This window comes from Amblyomma americanum, chromosome 4 (genome assembly GCF_052857255.1).
Source record: "Amblyomma americanum isolate KBUSLIRL-KWMA chromosome 4, ASM5285725v1, whole genome shotgun sequence".
Taxonomy (NCBI): domain Eukaryota; kingdom Metazoa; phylum Arthropoda; class Arachnida; order Ixodida; family Ixodidae; genus Amblyomma; species Amblyomma americanum.
In genome coordinates, this window is record NC_135500.1 from 198504299 (window position 1) to 198527559 (window position 23261).

At 46.8% G+C, this 23261-nt stretch overlaps 1 protein-coding gene across 1 annotated transcript in view; it reads left to right on the forward strand.

The window, feature by feature from the left end:
* LOC144129008 (corticotropin-releasing factor receptor 1-like) overlaps positions 1-15456 on the forward strand; it is a 159555-nt gene extending 144099 nt beyond the window's left edge. Inside the window, exons 9-12 of the mRNA XM_077662871.1 lie at positions 6700-6838; positions 9738-9779; positions 12601-12967; positions 15076-15456. Coding sequence (XP_077518997.1) covers positions 6700-6838; positions 9738-9779; positions 12601-12849 — 430 coding nt within the window. The 3' untranslated portion in view covers positions 12850-12967; positions 15076-15456. The remainder of the gene's footprint in view (positions 1-6699; positions 6839-9737; positions 9780-12600; positions 12968-15075) is intronic.
* The last annotated feature ends 7805 nt before the right edge of the window (positions 15457-23261 follow it).

The window sequence follows — 23261 nt, forward strand, 5'->3', positions numbered from 1 at the left end:
TGAGCAACCAGCTGGACGTCCCGGGCTTTTTGTAGCAGTTACTATTGTTTTGAGGCATTTCGCGTAGATAGGGTGAAACGTGCCGTCATTCTTATTTATTGTGTTGGGCGTAGTCTGGATGATTAATGACTCGAGATTTCGGCGGACTGATACATTCTTTTTCGTTGTCACTATATCTGCTTCATCCCAGTTAATTTCGTGACCAGTCTCTTGCGCATGCTCCGCGATTGCGTTCGTTGTCACTTTTCCTTTTCGTACATCGTACTGATGTTCTTTCAGGCGTCTCTTGAAGTCTTTCGTTTCCCCTATGTAAACTGATGAGCAGTCGGCGCAGGCAAAAGTGACAACGAACGCAATCGCGGAGCATGCGCAAGAGACTGGTCACGAAATTAACTGGGATGAAGCAGATATAGTGACAACGGAAAAGAATGTATCAGCCCGCCGAAATCTCGAGTCATTAATCATCCAGACTACGCCCAACACAATAAATAAGAATGACGGCACGTTGCACCCTATCTACGCGAAATGCCTCAAAACGATAGTAACTGCTACAAAAAGCCCGGGACGTCCAGCTGGTTGCTCATTGTGAACAAGGGAGCCGTAGCGCTCCCGAAACGTCATTTTTTGTTGACCTTGGTCCGTGACTAGTGAACCTCATGAAGCCATGATTCCTGACCAGACGGTATGCCGTCGAACCCTCGACTACATCACTTTACGCCATCAATATGGACAACCGGCCGTCACCGGAATACGCCGTTTTGTAAGCACATCAGCAAGACTTGCTGCTTACTCCACGCACCTGCGTTTCAACCTCGATTGTAAGTCTAACCACGTTATTCCAAGATCCTTGTGTCTAAAGAAACCGGTAAAGACATGTTTTGGTCTGCATGTGGTTGCAAAAGCTGAACGTCATCTCCTTCAAGCAAGGATTGAAGAATGCAAGCTGACAGAGAAGCGCTTAGAAACTGAACTGTTCTTTGCAAAGCGACAATTGGAATTTATCGCTCCGGATGTCCTCGCCAGTGTTCAGTTGGTTGCGAACCAAGAAATGTACAGAAGAGAGGAGAGACATCTGAAATCGCAGGATCAAAAGCTGCAGACTTTACTTGCTGAAAAGAAGATAGCGACCAGGGCCGCACCAATCTTCGAAACACGGAACCGGTCGTCCTACAAATTGAATCCATCCGAAGCCAAGGTGCTCAGCCTAGGTTTGAATTTCAACCAAGGGAAGGCACCGGACCCACGAAAGGTTGCATGTGCCGTAGAAGGGGCCGTACGACTTCTGGAACAAGACGTTCAGGACGAAGTTCGAACGAAGGCGATAGGTGTGTTGTCACGCATGAAGAAGACGTCGTCAAACCGCCCTCTTGGTCAAGATGAACGCTCAGCAATCCGAAGCCTCCAGGCTAACAAGGATATAGCCGTCCTACCGGCAGATAAAGGGAATGTCACTGTTATCCTTGACCGGTCTTCTTACAAGGAAAAAATGGAGGCCATGCTTCAGGACGAGACCACTTACTCCCGGATCCCGAAAGACCCTACTCCCAAAGTGCAGACTTCTCTTCAAAAAATGCTAGCAGAGATCTTCAAGGGCATCCCTCCGTCTATGAAACGGCTTTATTATCAGTTGCTATGTACAAACGGCTCAGCGCCCGCCATATACGGACTACCAAAGGTGCATAAACCAGGGATTCCCCTGCGCCCAAAGTAGATTTTAGAAAGCCTCCTTTATACTCATTGTCACAGTACCTTCATGGCGTTCTCTCACCGCTGGTGGGCAAGACAGGCACAGGCATCAAGAATTCATCCGACTTCATCAACAAGATCAAAGAGGTCGCCCTGGAAGACACAGATGAGATTGTTTCTTTCGACGTCTGCTCGCTTTTTACAAGCGTGCCTGTTGATCTCGCAGTTGAGACATGTAAGCAACGTCTCGAGAATGACACCTCGTGGCAGGATCGGGCACCGTTCGAAGCAGCGGAACTTTGCCAACTCTTGCAATTCTGTCTCACCAACACATATTTTACGTACAGCGGCAACTTCTACCAGCAGACCTTTGGCACAGCAATGGGGGCAGCCATCTCGGTCACAGCGGCTTACATCGCTATGGAAGCCATCGAGAGCAAAGCTTTGGCCACCTTCCAACCGCGACCAAAAGTATTTTTTAGGTATGTGGACGACTGCTTCTGCGTCATAGACCGGAAGCACACCCGCACTTTCCTCGATCACCTTAATGCCATTGAGCCCTCAATCAACTTCACTGCTGAGGAAGAGACTGACGGCTGCCTTCCGTTCCTCGACACCGTGGTAACCCGTACTCCAACAGGTCTTAGTTTTCGCGTCTACCGGAAACCGACGCATTCCGGAAGGTACCTAAATTTCAATTCAGCACACCCTGTCAGTCATTAGCGGTCAGTGGTGGCATCTCTAATCAACCGTGCCAGGGAAGTATGCAGTGAAGACGCCGCCCTAAACCACGAAATGAAGACCGTGGAAAAAGATTTGAAAAGAAACGGCTACCCGCTTTCCTTCATTCGTAACACGCAAAGAATGGCTGTATCAAGTGAGCCTGATGCCCGGGAAGACGAAAGAGCTAACGCACCGAAACGAGCCGCTATCCCGTATGCACCGGGGATCAGCGAGGCGCTGGCGCGGATGTTCCGCAAGCGCGGCGTCCAGGTTGCACATGTCCCAACAAGCAAGATAAGAAATGAGCTTGTAAACGTGAAAGACCAGCTCCCTCGTGCCAGTTTTCCCGGCGTGGTTTAAAAGATTGCCTGCGCCGACTGTTCATCAGTTTACATAGGGGAAACGAGAGACTTCAAGAGACGCCTGAAAGAACATCAGTACGATGTACGGAAAGGAAAAGTGACAACGAACGCAATCGCGGAGCATGCGCAAGAGACTGGTCACGAAATTAACTGGGATGAAGCAGATATAGTGACAACAGAAAAGAATGTATCAGCCCGCTTAAATCTCGAGTCATTAATCATCCAGACTACGCCCAACACAATAAATAAGAATGACGGCACGTTGCACCCTATCTACGCGAAATGCCTCAAAACGATAGTAACTGCTACAAAAAGCCCGGGACGTCCAGCTGGTTGCTCATTGTGAACAAGGGAGCCGTAGCGCTCCCGAAACGTCATTTTTTGTTGACCTTGGTCAGTGACCAGTGAACCTCATTATGCAATCTTCTTCTGGGACATTTTACAACGAACAATTAAGGAGGACATTGACATCACACCCTACAGTATTCGTTTTTCGGCCACAGAGAAAAACAGTTCTGTGCCATATGATCTATTTATGTTGCTGGGACTATTCAGTCTCTGGAAGAGCCGCATGATTGACCGCCACGCCGAATCACCACGGTCGTCGAAACCTTTGTTTCGTGAACAATGCGCTTTGGTGCGGGGAGTATATGCTGCCCTGGAAGAGCCGCCTAGCTGGCTCCCCTATCTGGATGCATACGTGTACCTCCCAGACATATGATGTTTTGGAAGGTGGGGTCGTGCAGTGGTATGGTGGCCTGTTCTTTTGTGGCGTAAGCGTGCTTAGACTTTCCTTTTCGGCACTATTTCCATGCAGTAAGGGACAAAAAGACCGCAGCGGTGGCGAAGTGGTTGAGCATCCGACTCGCATGCGGGAGGTGCGGGGTTCGATCCCCAGTGCCGCCGGGTACCCACCGGTGTTACAATGGGTACAAGCTTTCCCTGGTCTGGTGCTCGGCCAATTTAGGGTAAAACTCTTGGGGAATGGGTTTTGACCCCACCTTGAGAAGTCAAAAGAAACCTTGTGTCATACCCTTGCGCAATAAAAACCCAGGATCATCCTCATCTATACATGTTTTTTTTTTTACAGGTAAAAAAACAAGCTGACGTTTAATTTCACTTCATGTTCTTATTTCCTTTCCTTAATTTTGAATCCTCTTGGCTGAATTCTTTTTTTCTTGCTACACCCCAGCACCGTTTCAGTATTAGCCAAGTTTTATAACGCATACCTACCGCCCTAAAAGGATACTGGTGCCTCTAATTGAAGTCGCTTGATTGTTGCACTCAACAGTATAATAAGAATTTGAACCTTCACTACATGGCAAAAATAGGTCAAACTTCACTCGAACATCTTTAGCAGATTTGTGCCGATGATGTTTACCTTCAAGACTAGGATGTCTGAAACGCCAGCGAATTCGAGGCACTCGCATTTGAGATCATACTAGGATCATGGCGCGTCATTACAAGTATGTGACACCATAAAACTAGAGGAAGCTTATTATATGGGATTGCTGAACGCAGAAGTTTTCCAGCTAACAGCCGTATCGCGAACTACAGCCGTTTTTTTAGTCATTACATCCAAGCCTGGACTTGAAAGGTTTAAACTTCAAGAGGAAGAACACAGTTCCAATCGCTGAAATCCTAGCGTGTTTGCCGGCAGTCGTGCAAGCATCATTACAGTTTTGAAGCGTTGTCATATCCACTTGAGTCAAAACAAATGACTGGGAAAGCAAGTTTTCATAGTTTACATATCTCATATTTTTTTGCTCAAGTAATGGCGTCCTTTGTTTATGTCATCAGTATTAAATGACGAAGCCTGTCAGAACCCAGGTCGTCCCTTTGCGTGTGAGCCTCCAAAGAATGCAAACGACGCTGTGAGAAAGGATTACTCTACGCTGCGTCGCTTCCATTAGCCTAATGAGAAGGACGTTTCTGCATTTTATGGTGCTAGTTCGTACAAGTCACGTCGCGGGGTTCAGTATTGATCAGAACATCGCGATCGTCGGAACTTTTAAACGCCAGTTCTTCGCAAAAAGAGAGAAAACAGTCACAATGAAAAGGTGATTAAAACACGTCCCGTAAACTTCCGGGGCACGTCCCACAGTTGATTATATACGTGTCAAAGTACTACGGGCACGACTTCTGGCATGTCACGCAAGCGTACCCGTCTTTCTGCATTATTTGTTAATTCTGACAGCTCGACGGGAGATTAGAAAGTGCTCGCTGCTTGATTTCGTGCTGAGTGCGGGCTCCGTAATTTACTAGCCGCTGACAACGACGGAGCTTCTCTTCAGCCTATGAGGTTAAGCATATGTGCGACGCCCGTGCCGTAATTGTTGACCCAAAGACATGTCATCACAGTGACCTTTTCCGCAACCGGCGTGTCATGTTTTTCATCGTATATTACTCAGCGTATAGCCGAAGTATCGGTTTGGAAAAGGACCCTGCTTCGTCGCGGGCATAGAAAAGCGCACAAAAAATCTTCGTTTGCCTGCCGTTACTGAAGAATGACACGGCGTATTCCAATTTAATTACAGCGGACGAGGTGTACTGAAGCGAATAACAATAGAGTGTACTGAAAAATACGATAATTGCACCACTGATAATTAATGTATTTGGATACCTGCGTGTTGAAGTTAGATTAAGCGCTGATTGTGATTGGATTAAAAAGATAGCTCACTTCCGTATTCGACGCTGCCCGAGGTGAAAAATGTGCCGAACGAATCGCCGAACAGAAATTTTCTTAGTACAAGTTGGCGGAAGTTAAGAGAATGAATACAGAAAAGCACGAAGATATTTAAGAAATAAATAAATTCCCCATGCCATTTAGAACCTTGGACACAAATGAAATCTGACGGAAAAAGAGATAAAAAATAATACGTCTTCGGGGCTGTCTTGCCAAAACTCATCGCTGTAATAACGTCCTGTTGCGATATTTTTGAGCTCTGTTTCATAAATAACTATAACTCCATGGAAGTAATGTTTCATTTCCCCACCTAAAGCAAACTACGGAACAAATCTGCATGTTTATTTTTTTCTAAAGGGGACAGAAAAGTAAGGAATTATAGCTAGAACAGCACAACTTTAATGACGTGTAGCCATAGCTCTGCACGAGGCATAGTGCTGAAATTCTCATCGCAGCCCAGATGGCCGCCACGACACTTTCCTTGTAGGAAGTCGAATTTCCAGCTTTATGCTTCCGCCAGCTATCTATCGTCGGTACAGAAACAAGCAAGGTTTCATTGGTCTTCGAATTGTAATTCGAGGAATTGCGTTTCTATAAGGCGGGGGGAAGGGGGAGGGGGCGCCCGCCTTGCTATCCGTTATTCTTTCAAAAAAGCAATCAGGTATACTTTGGAGCCAGACAGCGAAAATATCTGTTTTTTTTTTATTTTTTGTTAAACAGCGGGCGCCGTTGTTACTCGTGGCCCCGACAGATTTCATTAGCGCACATGAACCGTAGGCTGAAATCGGATAATTTAAATGTCACGTGCCGCACCTCGATAATTAACGCCGAGTTCGTGAGTTTAGGATTAATAAGCTACACAATAATATCGAAAGGCACGCTGCAGGTACGAATGCGAACTAATCCAGTTATCTCTTTTGCGTGACGACTTGCCGCAACTGAACAAAAAAGAAAGAATCAAAACACCGAGCGTAAAAAAAAAATGGGCGATATCCGATGAGACGTCGTGCTTTTCATTTTTGAAGATTCCTTACTTTTCCCTGCGGAAGTGCACACACGTGTGTTTTTCTGTCCTCGTGAAAAAAAAGCCAGCAAGAAAAACAACGATGCATTCCCCCCTCCCCCTCTTGCTTTTCCGTACTTCATCTCTCCCCTTTGTGCCTCCGTACACGCGGTAAACATGTAGCGAGCGACGCCCATTTTCCCCCCTTACTCCCCCCTTTCCCCACCTTGCGTGCGCAGGAAGGCAATCAAGGCTACCGTGTTGCTCTTCCCCTTGCTGGGAATCACGCACCTCCTGTTCTGCATCAACCCGCAAGACGAAAACATGGGCCTCAAGGAAGCCTACATGGTCATTAACGCCATACTCCAATCCTCACAGGCAAGTGTGCACCGAGCTGGCGGGGCCTGCAGCGCTCACGTCCGGCCGTTCTTTCGCTTTATCCCATTGGCGCGCTATTAGGGTAACTGGATTCCCCATTGACATCAACGGCTTCCTTTATTTCCCTTTTTTTCCCTATTTGCCATTCTTTTTGTACTGCCTCCAATCGTGCTGCCTGTACAGCAGGAGACAAGAGGCAGGGAAGAAAAAGCAGCGGCACGTCTATTTCTGATGGGCTCGCGTCCGCACGCGTCTAATGTTTAATGACCCCCCCCCCCCCCTAGAGTTGCCCTTCGCCGCTTCTGCAGAAACCTCGACCACGCTTCGAGCGCTGATCACGCGGAAGCAAGAAAATAGGGCGCTCAGATCCCTTTAATGGACTATATGCTTTCCATTCTTGCTTAAGGACGATTATGGAGCCGCCCAGATGCGTCGTAGGCAGCAATGACTGAAGTGCGGAATGCATTACGGCGATTTTCATGCTCTCTGTCTGTCCCGCAAGATTGTTCAAGAGACGGGCTCCGTAGGTCTAAATTTGTGCTGCTCGACGCAAGCTCTGTTCGAAGTAGTTTTATTGCTTTTGATATAAAATCACCCCGACGTCCTTGCTTCGAAGACTATGCCTCGGGGTGGTCTATATTTGAGCGCAAGCCATTTTGGTGGCAGACGAAGATGGAACGTCGTCACGTTAAAAAGCCTGCTGCGTTCCCATGGTTCAGTATCGTAAGCTCGCAGTAACCTACTTTTCAGCGCCCAGTCAGCGCAGATTTCTTTAATTTGTTTTCAGTGCGTCGCATGCCCATAAACGCGTGTCCAGCAACTTGCCGATATCCGAGTAAAAAATAAAAAGGCTGAAAAACCTAAATCTTTACATTTTCATACCAAAGAAAGGCGGTGTTTCACAATATGCGCATCGCCTTCCAATGGGATAGTGATGTTAAGCTGAATAACTCAGGCTTAGCACTGACAACTGCGTCGACATTAGCACTCTCGCAAGAATGTTCACTTTACTGAAGTTCAAGCCTGCAACATGAACGCAACCGAGGTTGCTTTACTTTAGTGCTAGTCTGATCTTTCGGAGACAGCAGAAATGTCTAAAACGACAATGGTAACCGAAAAGAATACCGCATGATATTAAGGTTACTTTAATGCGCCAGGTATTCTGGAACCCTCCCTTATGTGTCATCTCTTAAAAAAATTTCCTTATACAGTCTACAGACTGTCCATAGACTTTTGTCTATAGAGTCTATAGCCTCTCTATAGATAAACCCTAGAGGATAGTCTAAAGGCAATGCAAATTCTATAGACTGTTTATAGACATTCTATAGATTTATGACAATACAATTTTAGTACAATTTTATGTATAGACATTCTACAGACTTTTATTAGACAAAAATAAATATCTATAGGAAGGCAATAGAGTCTATAAGAAGTCTATAGACTCTACAGACCAGTTTTGTTAGGGATGCTTCATTGCGCAAAGTGTTCCTAAGGCCTAATAAGTCAATAAATGTCGCAAGAAATCAGTTTCGATGCAGAAAAAAAACGAGCAACATGCTTTCAGATGCGTTCTGCGACAGCGAGAAACTCTGCTCGGCCCGTACTACACGGGTACAACGTGGCATGGGCACTAGTAGCTGACAGCTTCTTTCAGCGACAGTTTTTCTCCGTAGCCCCCTGGTTTCAAGGGCTCGCGAAAACAGCCGTTGATTTCGCAACGTCGAGAGATTTTTCCCGTTCTATGACGAACAAGTATTGGAAGAAGCACTCCCCGTTTCGACTTTTGCAACATGCGCACAAATCTGCTGCTTATATCTTTAAATTGGAACGAGGCTTCCCGTGTACACGTATCAATCAATGGCGCCTCAAAGCCTACTGTGTCCCTCGTTACCCAGCTACGAAAACACCAGCTCTTATACTCGAAGCCCGTTCGAGTGTCTCTGCTCCTGCAGCAGCAGTCGGTAGCTTCTTTGCTCCGCGGGTCGTTTCGTAAGACGGAGCTACACTCACCTAAAATGAGAGAAATGCACTTAGGGGTGCAGCACCGGCGCTGTACTGATTCCTGGTCCTATGTATTCCGAATCATCCGCGTATACCCAGCGGAACGTTAGGTATACAGGCCGGTACAACGCTCTTTCTCTTGTATGTCATCCGACAGCCAGCTCACACTAAGGTGCTGCTCCTTCCGATATTATCGGGAGATGAAACTGACATGTCCACTTAGAAACACCGAAAAGTAATAAACTCTCGGTCCCAAGAAGAATAAGGGAAAAGCTAGCTTGTAAGAAGCTTGCGAAATTCTTTAAGGCCTTGTACAATTTCCTTTTTAGTTTCAGACGGCACAGCTCTTTTTTTATTTTTCTTCACTTTTCCAGGTGGTGTCTACTCATGAGTGGAGCTTGTTTGTGTGATACCGTCGTAATCAATACCATCATTTTATGTTCTACTATGCCTGCTTTGAAAATATTTTATATTAGAAAACCTTGTAGTTACTTCTTTTGTTGCTCTCTCACTTCATACCCTGAGCGGCAGATAACATTCTTGTAATGCACACTGCTCGAGGCTGGCAGCGTGTATGAGCAAGTTTTAGATGTGAATATGTATTCACTTTGTAGGCACAGCCCTCTATATTCCAGTGTGACCGACGAAGTAAGGAAACTTTCTTCTCTGAAGTCAGAAGGTGGGATTGCGAGCCCAATGCCACAACATTTCATGTTAATGCTTAGCACGGCGTCGGTTCATTGATATCTAAAAAAAAATGCTTTCTAGTTCTACCACTGCTATCACTTGACATGAAATTTCTAGAAGTTAACGTTCGGCCCATAGCTTCCTATATGCTGTATAGATTTCCATATTATACGCTTAAAGCCAATAATCTAATGCCTTCATTTTGTTGCAGGGTATTTTCGTGTCTGTCCTCTACTGCTTCATGAATTCTGAGGTAAGCTACTTCTCATGCGTGTCGCTTCATCTTCCACGACATCGCAAATCTATTCTTTGAATAAAGCATGCATTGTCGGTAAATGTCGCTTTTCAAGTAGCCATGAGAGCGCCGGACTTTGTTAGGTTTTTTTTCTTGAAATACGTCGAGCGAAGTAAATCTTTCCTATGGTGCGAAAAATGCAACAACGGCGCGCAAGCTCATTCATGCTGCGACTGGTCTATAACCCAGCCGCACGAAATGCGCGTATGCTGCGCCACATAGATTCCGAGCGTTGTCAATAATTTGATTGATTTTCTCAATATCACCTACAGGGAAAGCTACCGTCACCGTCTATGCGCTTCAAGAAACGCGCGTTAAGAAACGCGCATAGACGCGCATAGACGAAGCACTTCGTCCACCGCGGCAATGCTGGGAAAGCGAGATTTTTTATTTGGCTTGGATAACGTCGTGCCGAAAACGTGGATTCCGCCCCTGAATCGGCAGCTGCACTGCGATGCTCTCCTCTGCACGCAGATGAAATTAGTTTAATAGTAAATTTTCTACTTCTTCAATAAATTTAACACAACTTTTAGGCTGGTCTGGAAATTTTCGCAGAATTTCTTTGAGGTTCCTTGCTAGAATTATGCGAATCCTCACTTCCCGGCATTCCTGCACCCTGCATGGTAGATGACGTGCAGCGCCGCCTCCTTTCCCTCTTGCTGAAATACTCTATCAATAAAGTCGTTGAGCGAGAACAAAGCGGAGGGTTTCGTCTTACAGCTACCGCGCCTTTTCTGTGTTCTTTTGAAATGGGAGACCCCATAGAGAGCCCAAGCATTTTACATAGACTACCTAGTTCCATCTTCTTCTTCGTCTACTACCTCTTCGTCCCCTTTATATTCCAATGACCAGGGTATACGGTATATCGCACTTACGTGGTCACGTATGCAGGGATCGATATATGTTGCAAGTGTACGCAGCGCACGCTTTCAAATACTTAGGCGTTCTTTACTGTTAACCAGGAGATCTTGAATGTGGATCATTGTTGAGGTCATCCTTATTGTTATCCAGATCAGGCGTACATCCCCGGACGGATGGGAAGAGTGCACGCGCAGGTAAAGCGAATGAGGGAGAGCAAAACGTATACTTTACATCATTTAAAACGCACACAAATTAGCGTGAGTCCTTCCTACTCAAAGGCTTAAAGTTTAAACCTCACCTACTGCAAGCATCAGTCGTGGAAATCGCAGAAGTTGGGAGCAGCTCCAGCACTTTTGCGCCCCATCCGACGCCTTCAGAAATTATAGGTGACCGATGGGGCCGTATGGGTGGAGGTCTGTGCCATGAATAACGGCCGCTGCACTGCAGCAGTCGTGTTGTTGCACAACAGCCGCTTTGGTTGGGGCGCGCAACTGCCGCCGCCACAACCGCCGCTTCCGCCGAGCGCTCACCGGAGATTGAACTTTCCGTCGACGTTGCAGGCACGTTCAGTCGAGCGTTTACTCGAGCGTTTGCCGCCGACTCCGGCGCTCCAGCGCCCATAGCGTTTGCTCTGGCGGCAGGCTAACACAGCACCAACCTGGCATATGACGCAACTACATGGTCTGCAATTGCACACGCCGGCTGCGCAACTTCGCCCGAAGTGATCTCATAAAGGCATATTTGGGACCACGCACTCACTGCTGGCTGATTTAGGGGGGGAAATGAACTTCTAAATTAGATGCTGGAAGCCGGCCCTTGACGGTAGTGTGCAGTGAGTGCACAGCGCTGTAGTCCTTTACGTAACCTTTCTTACGCTTCCTAAACTAATTAGCGCTGGTGATTATAGCTTTTAAGTGAAAGTTAACTGCGGACCATTTAGGGCACTCTTCCCTTCCGTTACTTCGGACTCAGACAGGCTGTGAGATAGATGGCTGCAGTGCCAAAGTGAATTGCTGTTAATGCTACTTAACGACGTAAGTTTAACAGAAATGTCAAGAATGCAAGCTGTAGCTCAGGTAGAATAACTAAGTACCAACGAGTAATAATCGGAGTAATCAGGGGACTTGCAATAGAAATAATATTGACGGGCCTGGTTCTGAAGAAAAAAAAATACTTTGGAAATCCACTGATTTAAGCAAGAAGGAATAGTTCTTCTTTATCAGTTTTTGTTAGAAAGTAAGAGTGAATAAGGAAAACACAAGGAAAAACAAAGTGTTCCGCGGTGATGTAGCGACCACGGCTCTCGGCCGTGTTGTCCAAGGACGCGGGATCGAATTCTAGCCGCGGCAGCTCCTCTTACAGGTGAAATGCAAAAAAAAAATGGTGCATTGTACGATGTCAGTGCTCGTTGAATACCAGGCGGTCAAAATTTATTTGAAGCCATCCCCTACAACGCCTCTCATAGCAAATGTGCAGGACATTAAGCCCCATATACCATACCGTGCCATACCATATCATATCATACCATACCATACGATGCCATACTGAACCGCACCGTACCGTACCATGCCATAACATATCATACCATACCATACCATGTCACACCATACCACAGCATACCATACCTACCACACCATGTCACACCATACCACATCGTACCATACCTACCACCCATGTCATACCATAATATACCACCCATGGTATGTCACACCATATCACACAATAATATACCATCCATGGTATGTCCCGTCATAGGCGTTCTGCGTTTGTCAAGTGCTGTGTTTCCCTGTCTCGAACACGGTTGCTTATGTGCGGTACCCATACCCTGATAGTAAAGCTTAGCACGTCACAGCCGCCAAACAAACTCTGAGACTTGCAGGAACTGACGCACTCGTCGATATCCATGACACTGACGCAGGTGCAGACAGCCGTGCGTAACGCCTACCTGCGGGCGGCTATTCGGCGCAACCCGAACAAGGAGCGATCCTTCCTCCGCGGTGGCTACTCGCAGACATCGACCGTCTTCATGTCGCACTTCAACGGATCCGTAGCTGAGCACAGCGCGTCGCCCAAGACCGGCTCCAAGGTGGTGCGCAAGTACCCGCTCCGCGCTACGGCTGGGCCGCAGCGGATAGCCAGGAACCCGGGGGCCGTGGCCGCCGTCTGAGCTCCTAGTACCCGCCACCCACGCGCCACACCCGCCGCCCCCTCCGTTCCCTCTACCTCTGACGGCATGGTGCTTCCTTCTTCTGCTGGGCTTCAATCCAGAGGCCGCCTCAGGCTGAGTAAGTATCCTCCGTTGCTGCTTAACGTGCTCCGGTTCAACACTATTCGATTATTTCTCGCGGTGCACACGTCACGTAATGTGCACAACAAAGTTGCCCTAGAATAGCGTGAGAAATGAGCAGTCCTTGACGTATTTTGTTGGCAACAAGAGCCGCAGCGTACTACTGTACGCAGAGAAACATACTGGAGTTGCACCTTTTGCCCTTAAGAACAAGAAAAAAGTGCAGTCGTACGCACTCTCAACCTGAACATCAAAGCCTCTTTTATTACTCCATCTCAACACTTGCCGCACTACGGAGGCTACAGACCTCGTCAACCAATGAAGAGTGCGTGCAGGTCTTGAAGATGTTCCTCAGCGCCTCGTCGTCTGCGTGTCCTCTGTCGCGGCGTGTGCAGAAATGCCGCGAGCAGACGCGCCTCTGCGAACGGCGCAGCGCCTGCTGAAACGCCGCCATTGAAGAAAAAAAATGTATAAAGCAGCGCTGTTTACGAGTGATACCGGAATATTTTAACAACATTAGCGCGGCAGTGGCAGTTTTATGGATGGGGATGGGTTTGAGTTGTTTCGACGAAATTTCATTTCTGCCAAATGATTGTTCATCTGAGGGAAGTGCGTGAACAGACTGACTTTGAACCGGGGTGGCACTTTGTCTTGGTGATGTACTCAGCCTTTACTTCCCGTCTAGTGCTCTGCTGCTATGTCTTTGGAGATGTCTTTAGTGGAGCTTCCTGAAAGCTTTGTAAATAGTTCACGTAAATGCCACATAATTTCAGCGTAATAAATACGATGTTTAAACAAAAAGGCGGTTTTGTGGCCTAAGGGTTGTGTGCTCCCATCGCAATCTGAAGGTCACTGGCTCAGTTTCCGCACCTTCAAAAGAAATTTTATTTTTTGTAGAAGACATACTATCTTATGATCTACTGCTGATGTCATGCAAGAGCATGGTGACGCCACTGAGAAATTTTGTGCCACCGACGGCGATGGATGCCGGCTTTTGTGCTGATGGAACATATAATGATTTCGCGTTAAAAAATGTTCGCTCTCTTGAGATAGAATGGACTTGTTATTAGGCCCGACAAAAACCATTATTCATTCGAGCGGTTCAGGATATGATTGCGGTAGCCAGAATACTTTTTTTTTGCTTTTGGCAATACATTTTTTTTCTTGTTCTAAAATACCAACATTATACTTCCTTATAAACGACACGAGCACTTCCGTATTTATTCGCGAATAGTTTATCACTATCATTTGGAGACTCGTTAGATATTACGTAAGTGCTGGGCTTGTTCCGCCAACGCAAGAACACCGGAACAAACAGCCACAAAACAAAAAGAAAGGATCGAACTTTGGAAGTTGGATTGAAGTGCCATGGAGCATTTTTTCCTTACATTTGTAGCTTTTTTATACGAAACATTTATCGATTCTGAAAATAAAAAGCGCTGTTTGGTGCTAGTCAAGCACTGTTGGCTCCCTGCCCGTGCTCCCGAACTCACTGGTCAAGTCGTAAATGATGCGTAGTAATAAACTATTTCCTGAATAGTTTGATTTATTCTGATCATTCGAACTTTTTTTTTTTACGCGGACGCTCTCCAACGCACTATGACGTCGTTGCTGTTGAGCTTGGTCAATATGCGGAGGCCTTGGCTGGTCACAAGCGCGCCTGCTTCCTCGAACTAAGCGCCTTGAACCATGTTGAACTGTTGAACATTTTGAGCAGCAAGGCCGCGATCGGTTCAAGCGTAAAAGGCATCACACCATACGCGCTCTTGAAAGGCGTGTCCAAGAAAAAGAAAAAAAAAGAAATGGAAGCGTTGGACGGCACAGACCAGTGAAATAAACAACAAAAAATATAACCTTGTCTGCCGCAGCTGTTGCTACGCTCTCCAGGCCTAATTACCTTGTTTCGTTTTTTTTTTGCGCACGGTGTTTTTCTTTTTTTTGCAAGCTGCGTAATATAATCGAAATATCATTACGTCCTCACTAATGCTAAGATCTCCTATGAAAGAGTTGATGAGAATTTTTTGTTTTCTGTCTCTATTTCACTGTTATGCTGTTGTATGTTTTGTATAAATCGACAATACATGATGTCCTTTTCTGTTGTTACAGCCTCAAGAAGTCACTTCACCCTGGTCCTGAAAAGAAGTATCTCCGATTTTTCCACCATGCAGACATTTTCGGTGCGTCGAACTGGTGCTCGACATGGACAAAGCAAAAACACATAACAAAGATAATGCGGACTATCAGTCGAGAAAAAAAAGGAAACAAGAAGAAAGAAGATAAAAAGAAGACGCAGCCATTCTCCCGACTCTGCGGCCTATATATATATATTTTCTCTCTCAGTTTACGTGACCACGTACCGTGCCAACCCCCCCCCCCCCCCCCCCCCGACTCGGAACTCTGTCCAAAAGCGTTTTGGAATGTCATCTCGTCTACTTTTTACGCGACTCCTTTCGTGAATGAATAAGGAATAAAGTCGTTAAGAAACTGAAAGCAAAAGAAAGGTGAAACGCGTGAGTGTGGCTAACCTATACGGCTCTGAGGATTTTCTGCGTTGCACTCTTTGTGACGCAATCATGAAGTTTTCATGTGACTTCTCTCTATTTCTCTTTACTTTAAAAATTTCAGCTTGCGGAAGGCATTACACAAGCCTCGGCGGCTGGCCTGGCAGATAACGTGGACGCTGGCCCCGAGAGCTTCTCCTCCAGCTCCCGTTGGCTTGCTTCTTTGTGGTATCTACGCTGTGTCGGCTCTCCTGTTTTCCTGCTTGCACCTATCCGCTAGGTTTTGTAAGCGTAACCCTAGAGCACAGGTAATTGGCCCGATATTGGAAATGTATTGGCAGAGGCTGGTCCTACAAATGACCAGTGTGAAGTCAGCCCTTTTCCAATATAGGGCCAATTACCTGTGCTGCTTGGGAAGCCTCTAAGGGCGAAGTGAAGAGAACGTCTGGCGCGTATCGAAGCTAGAATCGATATGCCGTGCTGTGCCATCACCTGCGCACGGCCCGTCTCGTTTTTTGTATTTTATTCGCACGACCGCGCTTTAAGGCGCAGACCTAACAGGGCGGTATAGTTTTATTAAATGGACGTGTCTTTGACGTCTTACCACAGTGACGTGTTATCACAAGCCATATTCATGAAGGGGTTTTCAAGCTTCAAAACGGTTCAATATGGCCTGCACATTGGCCCCGCGTTGCTGGCTAACCGTACTGGTCAGTGCATGTACATAAATCGCAGCGCAGATTCACTGATGTCATCTTCATCTCTCACAATGATGCATGGTTTTAATCTGAGAGGCCGAAGACATCCTCATCCCTCCGGGAGCTAGACGAGAGAGCTGGACCGTGTGGTGCTGTCCTCTTCCAAGCCTCATTAATTCTTCGCACAAGGAGAAGCTGTGGCAGCTCCAATCTGTTGGGCGACGACCCACTCAATCAGTACCCCCGCTCCACCACCTTTAATGGCCCTTTCTTTCTAACGCCCTCATTTTTAAGGTCTCGGGAGCTACTCCGGAAATTCCGGCCGCAATCTTTAAGGCTGCCTGAGTACGGAAGCAATACTTTACTGTCCATTGGAAGGGAGGCGATAGGAGGAGGACAAACATTCATTATTTCCACTCAGTCCTGCGTTCCTATAGACTTGCAAAAGACCGTCTGCGCCTCTCGACACTCTCGGCTTTCGTAATTTAGGCCTAATTTTAACGGCGCGAAGAATGTGGACGCAAGGACCCGCGATCCTCGGAGAGTGTTTAGGCACGTGTCGCCTGGTAGTTAGCCTGGTAGTTAGCATGTAGTTAGCCGTCTACAGCGTTTAAACAAGGACTCTGGGTGAATACTTTCTACGCCTCTCTCGGAAGGCGATCAAGGGAGTGTACACAGGAATTTCGCGTAAGGAAAAATAAGCCAGTCCATTAAGCGCTGTCGCTCGGCCGGAACGTCACGTGTGGTGGGCCATGTAAAAAGGGCACCTCGATGCGACAATAAAAAGCAAGTCATCTTGCGCCATGTAAAGAATAGCACTGCTGGCGTTTTTCTTTCCATGAACTTGTGCTACTTGCGAAACACACGAATGAAGCTTGCTAAAGTGCTCCATCGGCCGCCGTGGTGACTCAATGGTCATGGCGCGTGGCTGCTGACTCAAAAGACGTGGGTTCAATCCCGGCCGCGGCGGCCGAATTTCGATGGAGGCGAAATTCTAGAGGCCCGTGTACTGTGCGATGTCAGTGCACGTTAAAGAACCCCAGGTTGTCGAAATTTCCGGAGCCCTTCACTACGGCGTCCCTCATAGCCTGAGTCGCTTTGGGACGTTAAGCTTCCATAAACCATAAAGTGCGCCATTATCGGCTTTTGGTCTTCTTCTTCACAAACGCCTCGTACGAAATAATGAGATGTTTCAGCACAATGTTTAAGGATGCCTTTCTCGGCACCTATTCCTTTGAGCGCTATACAAATAAAGCTAAAAAAAACACACAGAAAAGCTCAAGACAGTGAAGTGTCAAGACCATCTGTTTTACAGCTGGAATCATAAAATTGACGTGAAGACGGTTTCGGAAACTCGAAACACAAAACACAAAATTGATGTTCTTGCTTGGCAAGTTCGCCGTAATTTGACGCACGGCCGGCCAAATCTTTAGCTAGCGTGAGCGACGGCCGCTTTTTCTGCGCTCCTGTGCTTTGCGACGAAGCAAACTTGCGGAAGGCTCAATATTAAGCATATTCTTAGTGAGCCTGCGCTTAGATTTGATATTTTCCCAAGTTTGCTCCGTCATAAGCGGCAGTAGCACGTAAAAATGCGCCCTTCACGCGTGCCAGCTAAAGATTTCACCGGCTACATGTACACGCGCGGTTAATTGGAGTTAATTGGATGAACATGATAGAGGCCTTTTTCCTGCGGTGGACGTATTTAGGTTGGTAAAGATGAACAAGAAGTTCAGAAGGTTCGCGCTGTCAGTGACGTCACGCTGAATTATGTCGTGAGAGAAGGAGCACGAAACAACAAGAAAGAGCATTGTTAGCGTCGAAGAATACATGGTTCACTGCGCTTCTACTTCTTTCGGGAATCAAGCGCATTCTATGCACGGGTCACTGCGCCTACACTGCGACGATCTGTGTAGACGTGCAGCGCGGTGTTTACGGGTGGCACACTTTTCTTCGGAGAAAATTAGATTACTGCGCGCAACTGTGCATTTGCGGCTGTGCCTCGTCTAATGCACATGAATATGTCATCACCATGACCGAGAGATAATGAGCAGGACGCGCTACATCATCTGTTTCCCCGTTTGGCGAGGTGCCCATATTTTGTGCCAAATACCGCTTCCTGGGCTGGTTGTTTTATGTAATGGTTGCCTGAGTAATCTTTAACATAGCATAGCACGTGGTGTAGGACTGGAGATAGTCAGCGGGAATGGAAGCGCATGCAAGTGAGGTGCAAAAATAGTGCCATATAACAAGCACAATTACATGACGTCCTTATTGTACCAACCCACTATATTAGCCTGAACGCATATCTGGTCAATTTCTTCGATTCTACATGAAACGACCTTTCTTTCTGTGTACAGGTCGTATCGTTCTTTATCATTATCCGCTCACACTTTCATGAAGAAATGCTCAGTCCGCCTTGTAGTGGCGGTTATCGCTATCCCCAAACAGGAAGCTGTAACAATGAAGAGAAGAAACTTGTAAAGAAACTTTCCATGCTTTAGACCACAAATAACGGCTTTTAATCCGAAGAAGAAGGGTGGAAGCGCTGTTTCATGCGCTCGCAACGAATATAATGGCAAATAAAAAAGCGATGAGGTGGTCAGCGACTCATATCTGACCCTTGAGCAAGACCCTTAGGGTTTCTGCAACCGCGCCAATTTTATCCGCCCTGACTTCGATCGGTCTCTGCGCCGTTGGGTTCAGCGTCCTGGGAACATCACAGGCACCCAAAGTTTTTCGATCGCTTGAGCAAGAACTGCTTCCGGAATAAAAGATCAACGCCCGCAAGCTGAAACCTATAAGTCATATTTTTTATTTTGTTTCATTCAGCGTTCTCAATTGTCCTGCAGCCAGAAGCACAACAAAATGGCAGTCAACTTTTAAACGACATGGCCCAGAGTCTGGCAATCTTTTTAGGTGCTTCACTAAGCAGAAATCTTCACTGGCAAGGAACCAAACAGTTCTCGCTGAAAACAGAATTATTTTTCGTGCACTTACATTTAGTAGCAAAGAAACACAGAAATATATCATCCATCGAACCAAGATTTGCCTCAAATTCTGGTGACCTCTTTTTTTGTAGTTCTCTTTTGCCCAGTAATGCACGCGCCCATGTATAGCTGACGTCATCCAAATCGCCAGACAGACAGCTATCGCAATGACGCAGGCGAGTTCCCCGATGGCAGACCCTTCTCATTGGACGATAACCGCTGTTGCCGGTAGCCAGGCCAAATATCGATCGCACCCGTTCGCGTCCCAAGCGCTCTTAATGAGGAAGGAATGGAGCCGATCTTCATTATGCAGCCTTGCTTGGCAGAGCCCGTCACAGTAATTTACGAGCGACCCTGTATAGGGGAAACCTGTTACAAGTCTGCCAATTCGTGTGCTGAGGCTACAACTTTTGTAGTTATTCTCATCCATGTTATTTTTTGTGTTTATGTCTCTCTTGAATTAAAAAAACGTTTTCTTTTTAGAATCAGCGTCTTGATGTTGGTGTGGTTCGGGCCTGAAAATGAAGGCGGACGTTTACTTTAAAGCTCAAAACTCAAAAAGACTCAAAAGCTATATCGCGCCTTTTTCCCAGCATTAATTTTAAACATCTGAAATTGGCATGCTTGCTGTAGATTTTTACAAGAAGTGACTATTTCAAACTGTAGCTCGGTTTGGGCCACCACTGTTTGCAACTGAAGTCCCGACGACATCTTGAAGTTACTCGACTGACCAACACATCAGTATTACTAGAGCGGGAAGTCTAGTAAAAGGATGAATCGATAAATCACCTTTGCTTTAAAAGAGTTGACCGCAACTTTAACGGTTGTCGTTCGTTTCCTGGAATCCGCAAGCCACGACGTCAGTGGCATTTTCCCACATGTGACATGAACAGACAAGACATATATACCGTGTGTTTCACATAAGAAATTCTTGAGACGATAATATGAAATGCATATCCCAGCTCGCTGATTTCGATATGCACGAATTTTGGGCCAGTTCCGTCTTCTCTGCCCTGTGATTGTCTGAAATACTCATATCACGTCGCTAATTTAGAAGACGAAAAAATTCAGGGTGGTGCGGGGGGGCTTGTTAACCTAAAATGCGGTGAGGCGAAAGCCTTTAGCGCTCGACTACTGAGCCGGAGTTCCCGGGTTCGAACCCGACCGCGGCGGCTGCGTTTTTATGGGGGAAAAACGCTAAGGCGCCCGTGTGCTGTGCGATGTGAGTGCACGTTAAAGATCCCCAGGTGGTCGAAATTATTCCGGAGCCCTCCACTACGGCACCTATTTCTTCCTTTCTTCTTTCACTCCCTCCCTTATCCCTTCCCATACGGCGTGGTTCAGGTGCCCAACGATATATGAGACAGATACTGCGCCATTTCCTTTCCCCCAAAACCAATTATTATTATTATTATTATTAAGCCTTTAGCGCGGTGTTGCGGCTTGTGTCACAGACGTGTGGTTAAGAGGTTAATTAAGTACACAATTATTTGTGAATCTTAAATGCGGGAGACACTGGAGGGCGTTTATGAGGCACACGTCTGATTCGACGCCTTTTCGCAAAAACTTTCCAGCGTCCTAGAGAAGGAGAACTACATATGCGTTGGCAGGAGGTAGCGTAGTCGTTAACACGCTCGGCTGCGGAACGGAAGTATGGTGGTTCAAATCCAATCGTGCACAAAGATTTTTTTTCTTATCGAGTTGAAGAGCGTAACGGACGGACGGACGGTATGACATCACTTCCGTTGTCGTGACTCCCGGTTGGCGATGTAACGGACAGACAGGATCTGGACGGGGGGTATGAGCCATTAAAGGCTTTCGCCTTCATATATTTTGAGCCCCATTGAAGAGCCTGACGAGGCGAGAAGCCATAGATTGGAGGCAGGTACAGATGGACACACATCGACGGCTCAGCCTCTTAGACCACATGCACCTAACATTATACCCAAACATGCGCCCTCTTAGCGGGGAACTCCCCTCATTGTAGCGCACTACATGGGCTTGCCAAAACAAAATCCCAAGCCCACAACCCGAGCACTGGGTGGCTCAAGCCCGGAGGACCAAAAACAGCTTTTTCACCCGGGGCAGCGTGAACTAAGACCATAAGAGCGCTGGACTAAGGGCTACCCCAAGTTCTCGGGCGTACAGCTCTTTATTGGATAAAATGCCTATCGCCCCCACCATTTTGAGCAACAGTGTTCAAAGTGAGACTCACGCCGTCTAACCGAATATTTGCGATGAGCCCTCAGGTCAACGCTTGCAACGCTTGGGAGCAACAAACACCGGCACGCACCTTCGAACATTACAAGGCCTTCTTGGAGAAGCGCCACTCCTCATTCATTCTCTGTTTGCTCCACTCGCTCACTTGGAAAGTACTAACTATGCCTAAATTACCGGAGGTCACTTTCCAGTTCACGCACAAAGCAGGCTGGTGCCTGCTAATTCCCTGGAGGCGCCGTTCCACGCTCAAGACATCTGACCAGGTTTCCGGCTAGCTTTAACACGATAGCTTTAAGGCTCCCGTGTCGCCGAAAAGCGGGCGTCGTTGGCCGTGAGCGAAAAATCCACGAAAAATCCCCACAGGAGCAAGCTAAAGGGCAGGCGGGCTACCTAGTTCACGTGATTTTTTTGGCGTCATCACAACCTGCCCATCGGGTTGTAAGCAAACTACTCACCGTGGCACGTGGCAAATGAACTAATGACTAGTCGCGAGTGGTTGCTGGGATTTCAAATGTCCCATCGGTGGCAGCACCTGCCATCTCAGAGCAGTGGCGCATCGCTTAACCGCTGCACCTCTGCGCCAGGAATGTTGTGAGGGCTCCCAGAGATCTATGAAAGTAAAGTAGAAAATGACAAATTCCGCATAAATGAGCACTAACCCATTAACGCTGTTGTGTCACACCGTTATGGTGGAGGTTAAGTGACCATTCCAGTTTTTTGGGGGGTAGAGTTAATACAATTTCGGTTTAGGAAAATGGGGTGGCATGTCTTTTTCTCGGGTGGAGAGTTCGGCAGCTTGGTCTGCTAGCATGTCGGCCTAGAGCTTGCCGCTTGACTCTGCATCTTGGATTGCCCAAATGAGTCGCAGATCTTTTCATCCACTTGCAAACGCGCATAAGGAGCTTAAACTCGCGCTTCTAGCTACACAAAACGCGAATGTTACCAGCGTTTGAGCCTATCCTTGGAGTGGCTACAACCGTTGTTGCGTCGCAACCAGATTTGATTTTAGGTATTCATTGGCCTAGGTATAAGCTTCCTCAGATTGTGTTTACTGAGTTCCTGCTGTCGAAACTCGGAGCCTCACTTAGATCTGGGGAACGGGTTTGATGTGCGTGGACTAATGCAAAGAATTTGGCTGCGTATGTGTTAAAAGGACTCCTATAGACGAATATATATGTTATATTTTCCTAACCCCGGAGTTGTTCCCACTGATGTATTTCAGAATAGCGAAAAGGCGGCAATTAGCATTTGTTCGCAGGCGCTTGACTGGCGATTTTATCTGGGTCTTGGACTACACGGCAATATTCGTTGTTGAATTTTTCAGAATTTTATTAGCTTTGCACGGGAGCTCAGGCGACGTATCTCAAAAGAATTCTGTCTTGAGAATTCTGGATGACTGGAGGAATGGTCGGTTGAGCCGATGCCCCTTTTTTTTTCTCCTACTACGTGTAAATGAGAAGTGGTTGCTGAAGACACTGAGGCATTAACTGCAAATTTTTTAGCAAATTCTGAACTTCTTAGCAAATTCAGTTTTGAAAGGACATGTTGCATCTTTCATACCAAACGTTATCTAGCGGCTGTTTCGACCGCTACCAACGTCTTCACTTTCTGAACCACGAGATCCCTCTCTTGCTACAGCGGAGTACCAGCATTCAACATTCCCTTGGAGTGTTCATTCAGGCAGCTGACGACAGTGCGAGGTATCCACGATGCTCTTGCGATGCAAAATTCTACGCCTAAATATTTATTTATGTCGTTCAGGATTCACACCGTCAAACTTATGTCAAACTATAGATAACTACGTCATTACCTGCATGTATTTTGCTCCTCAGAGAAGAGCATGTTTAGGGATTCCGCGCGCACGCTTAGGACTAGCGCTTTCTACA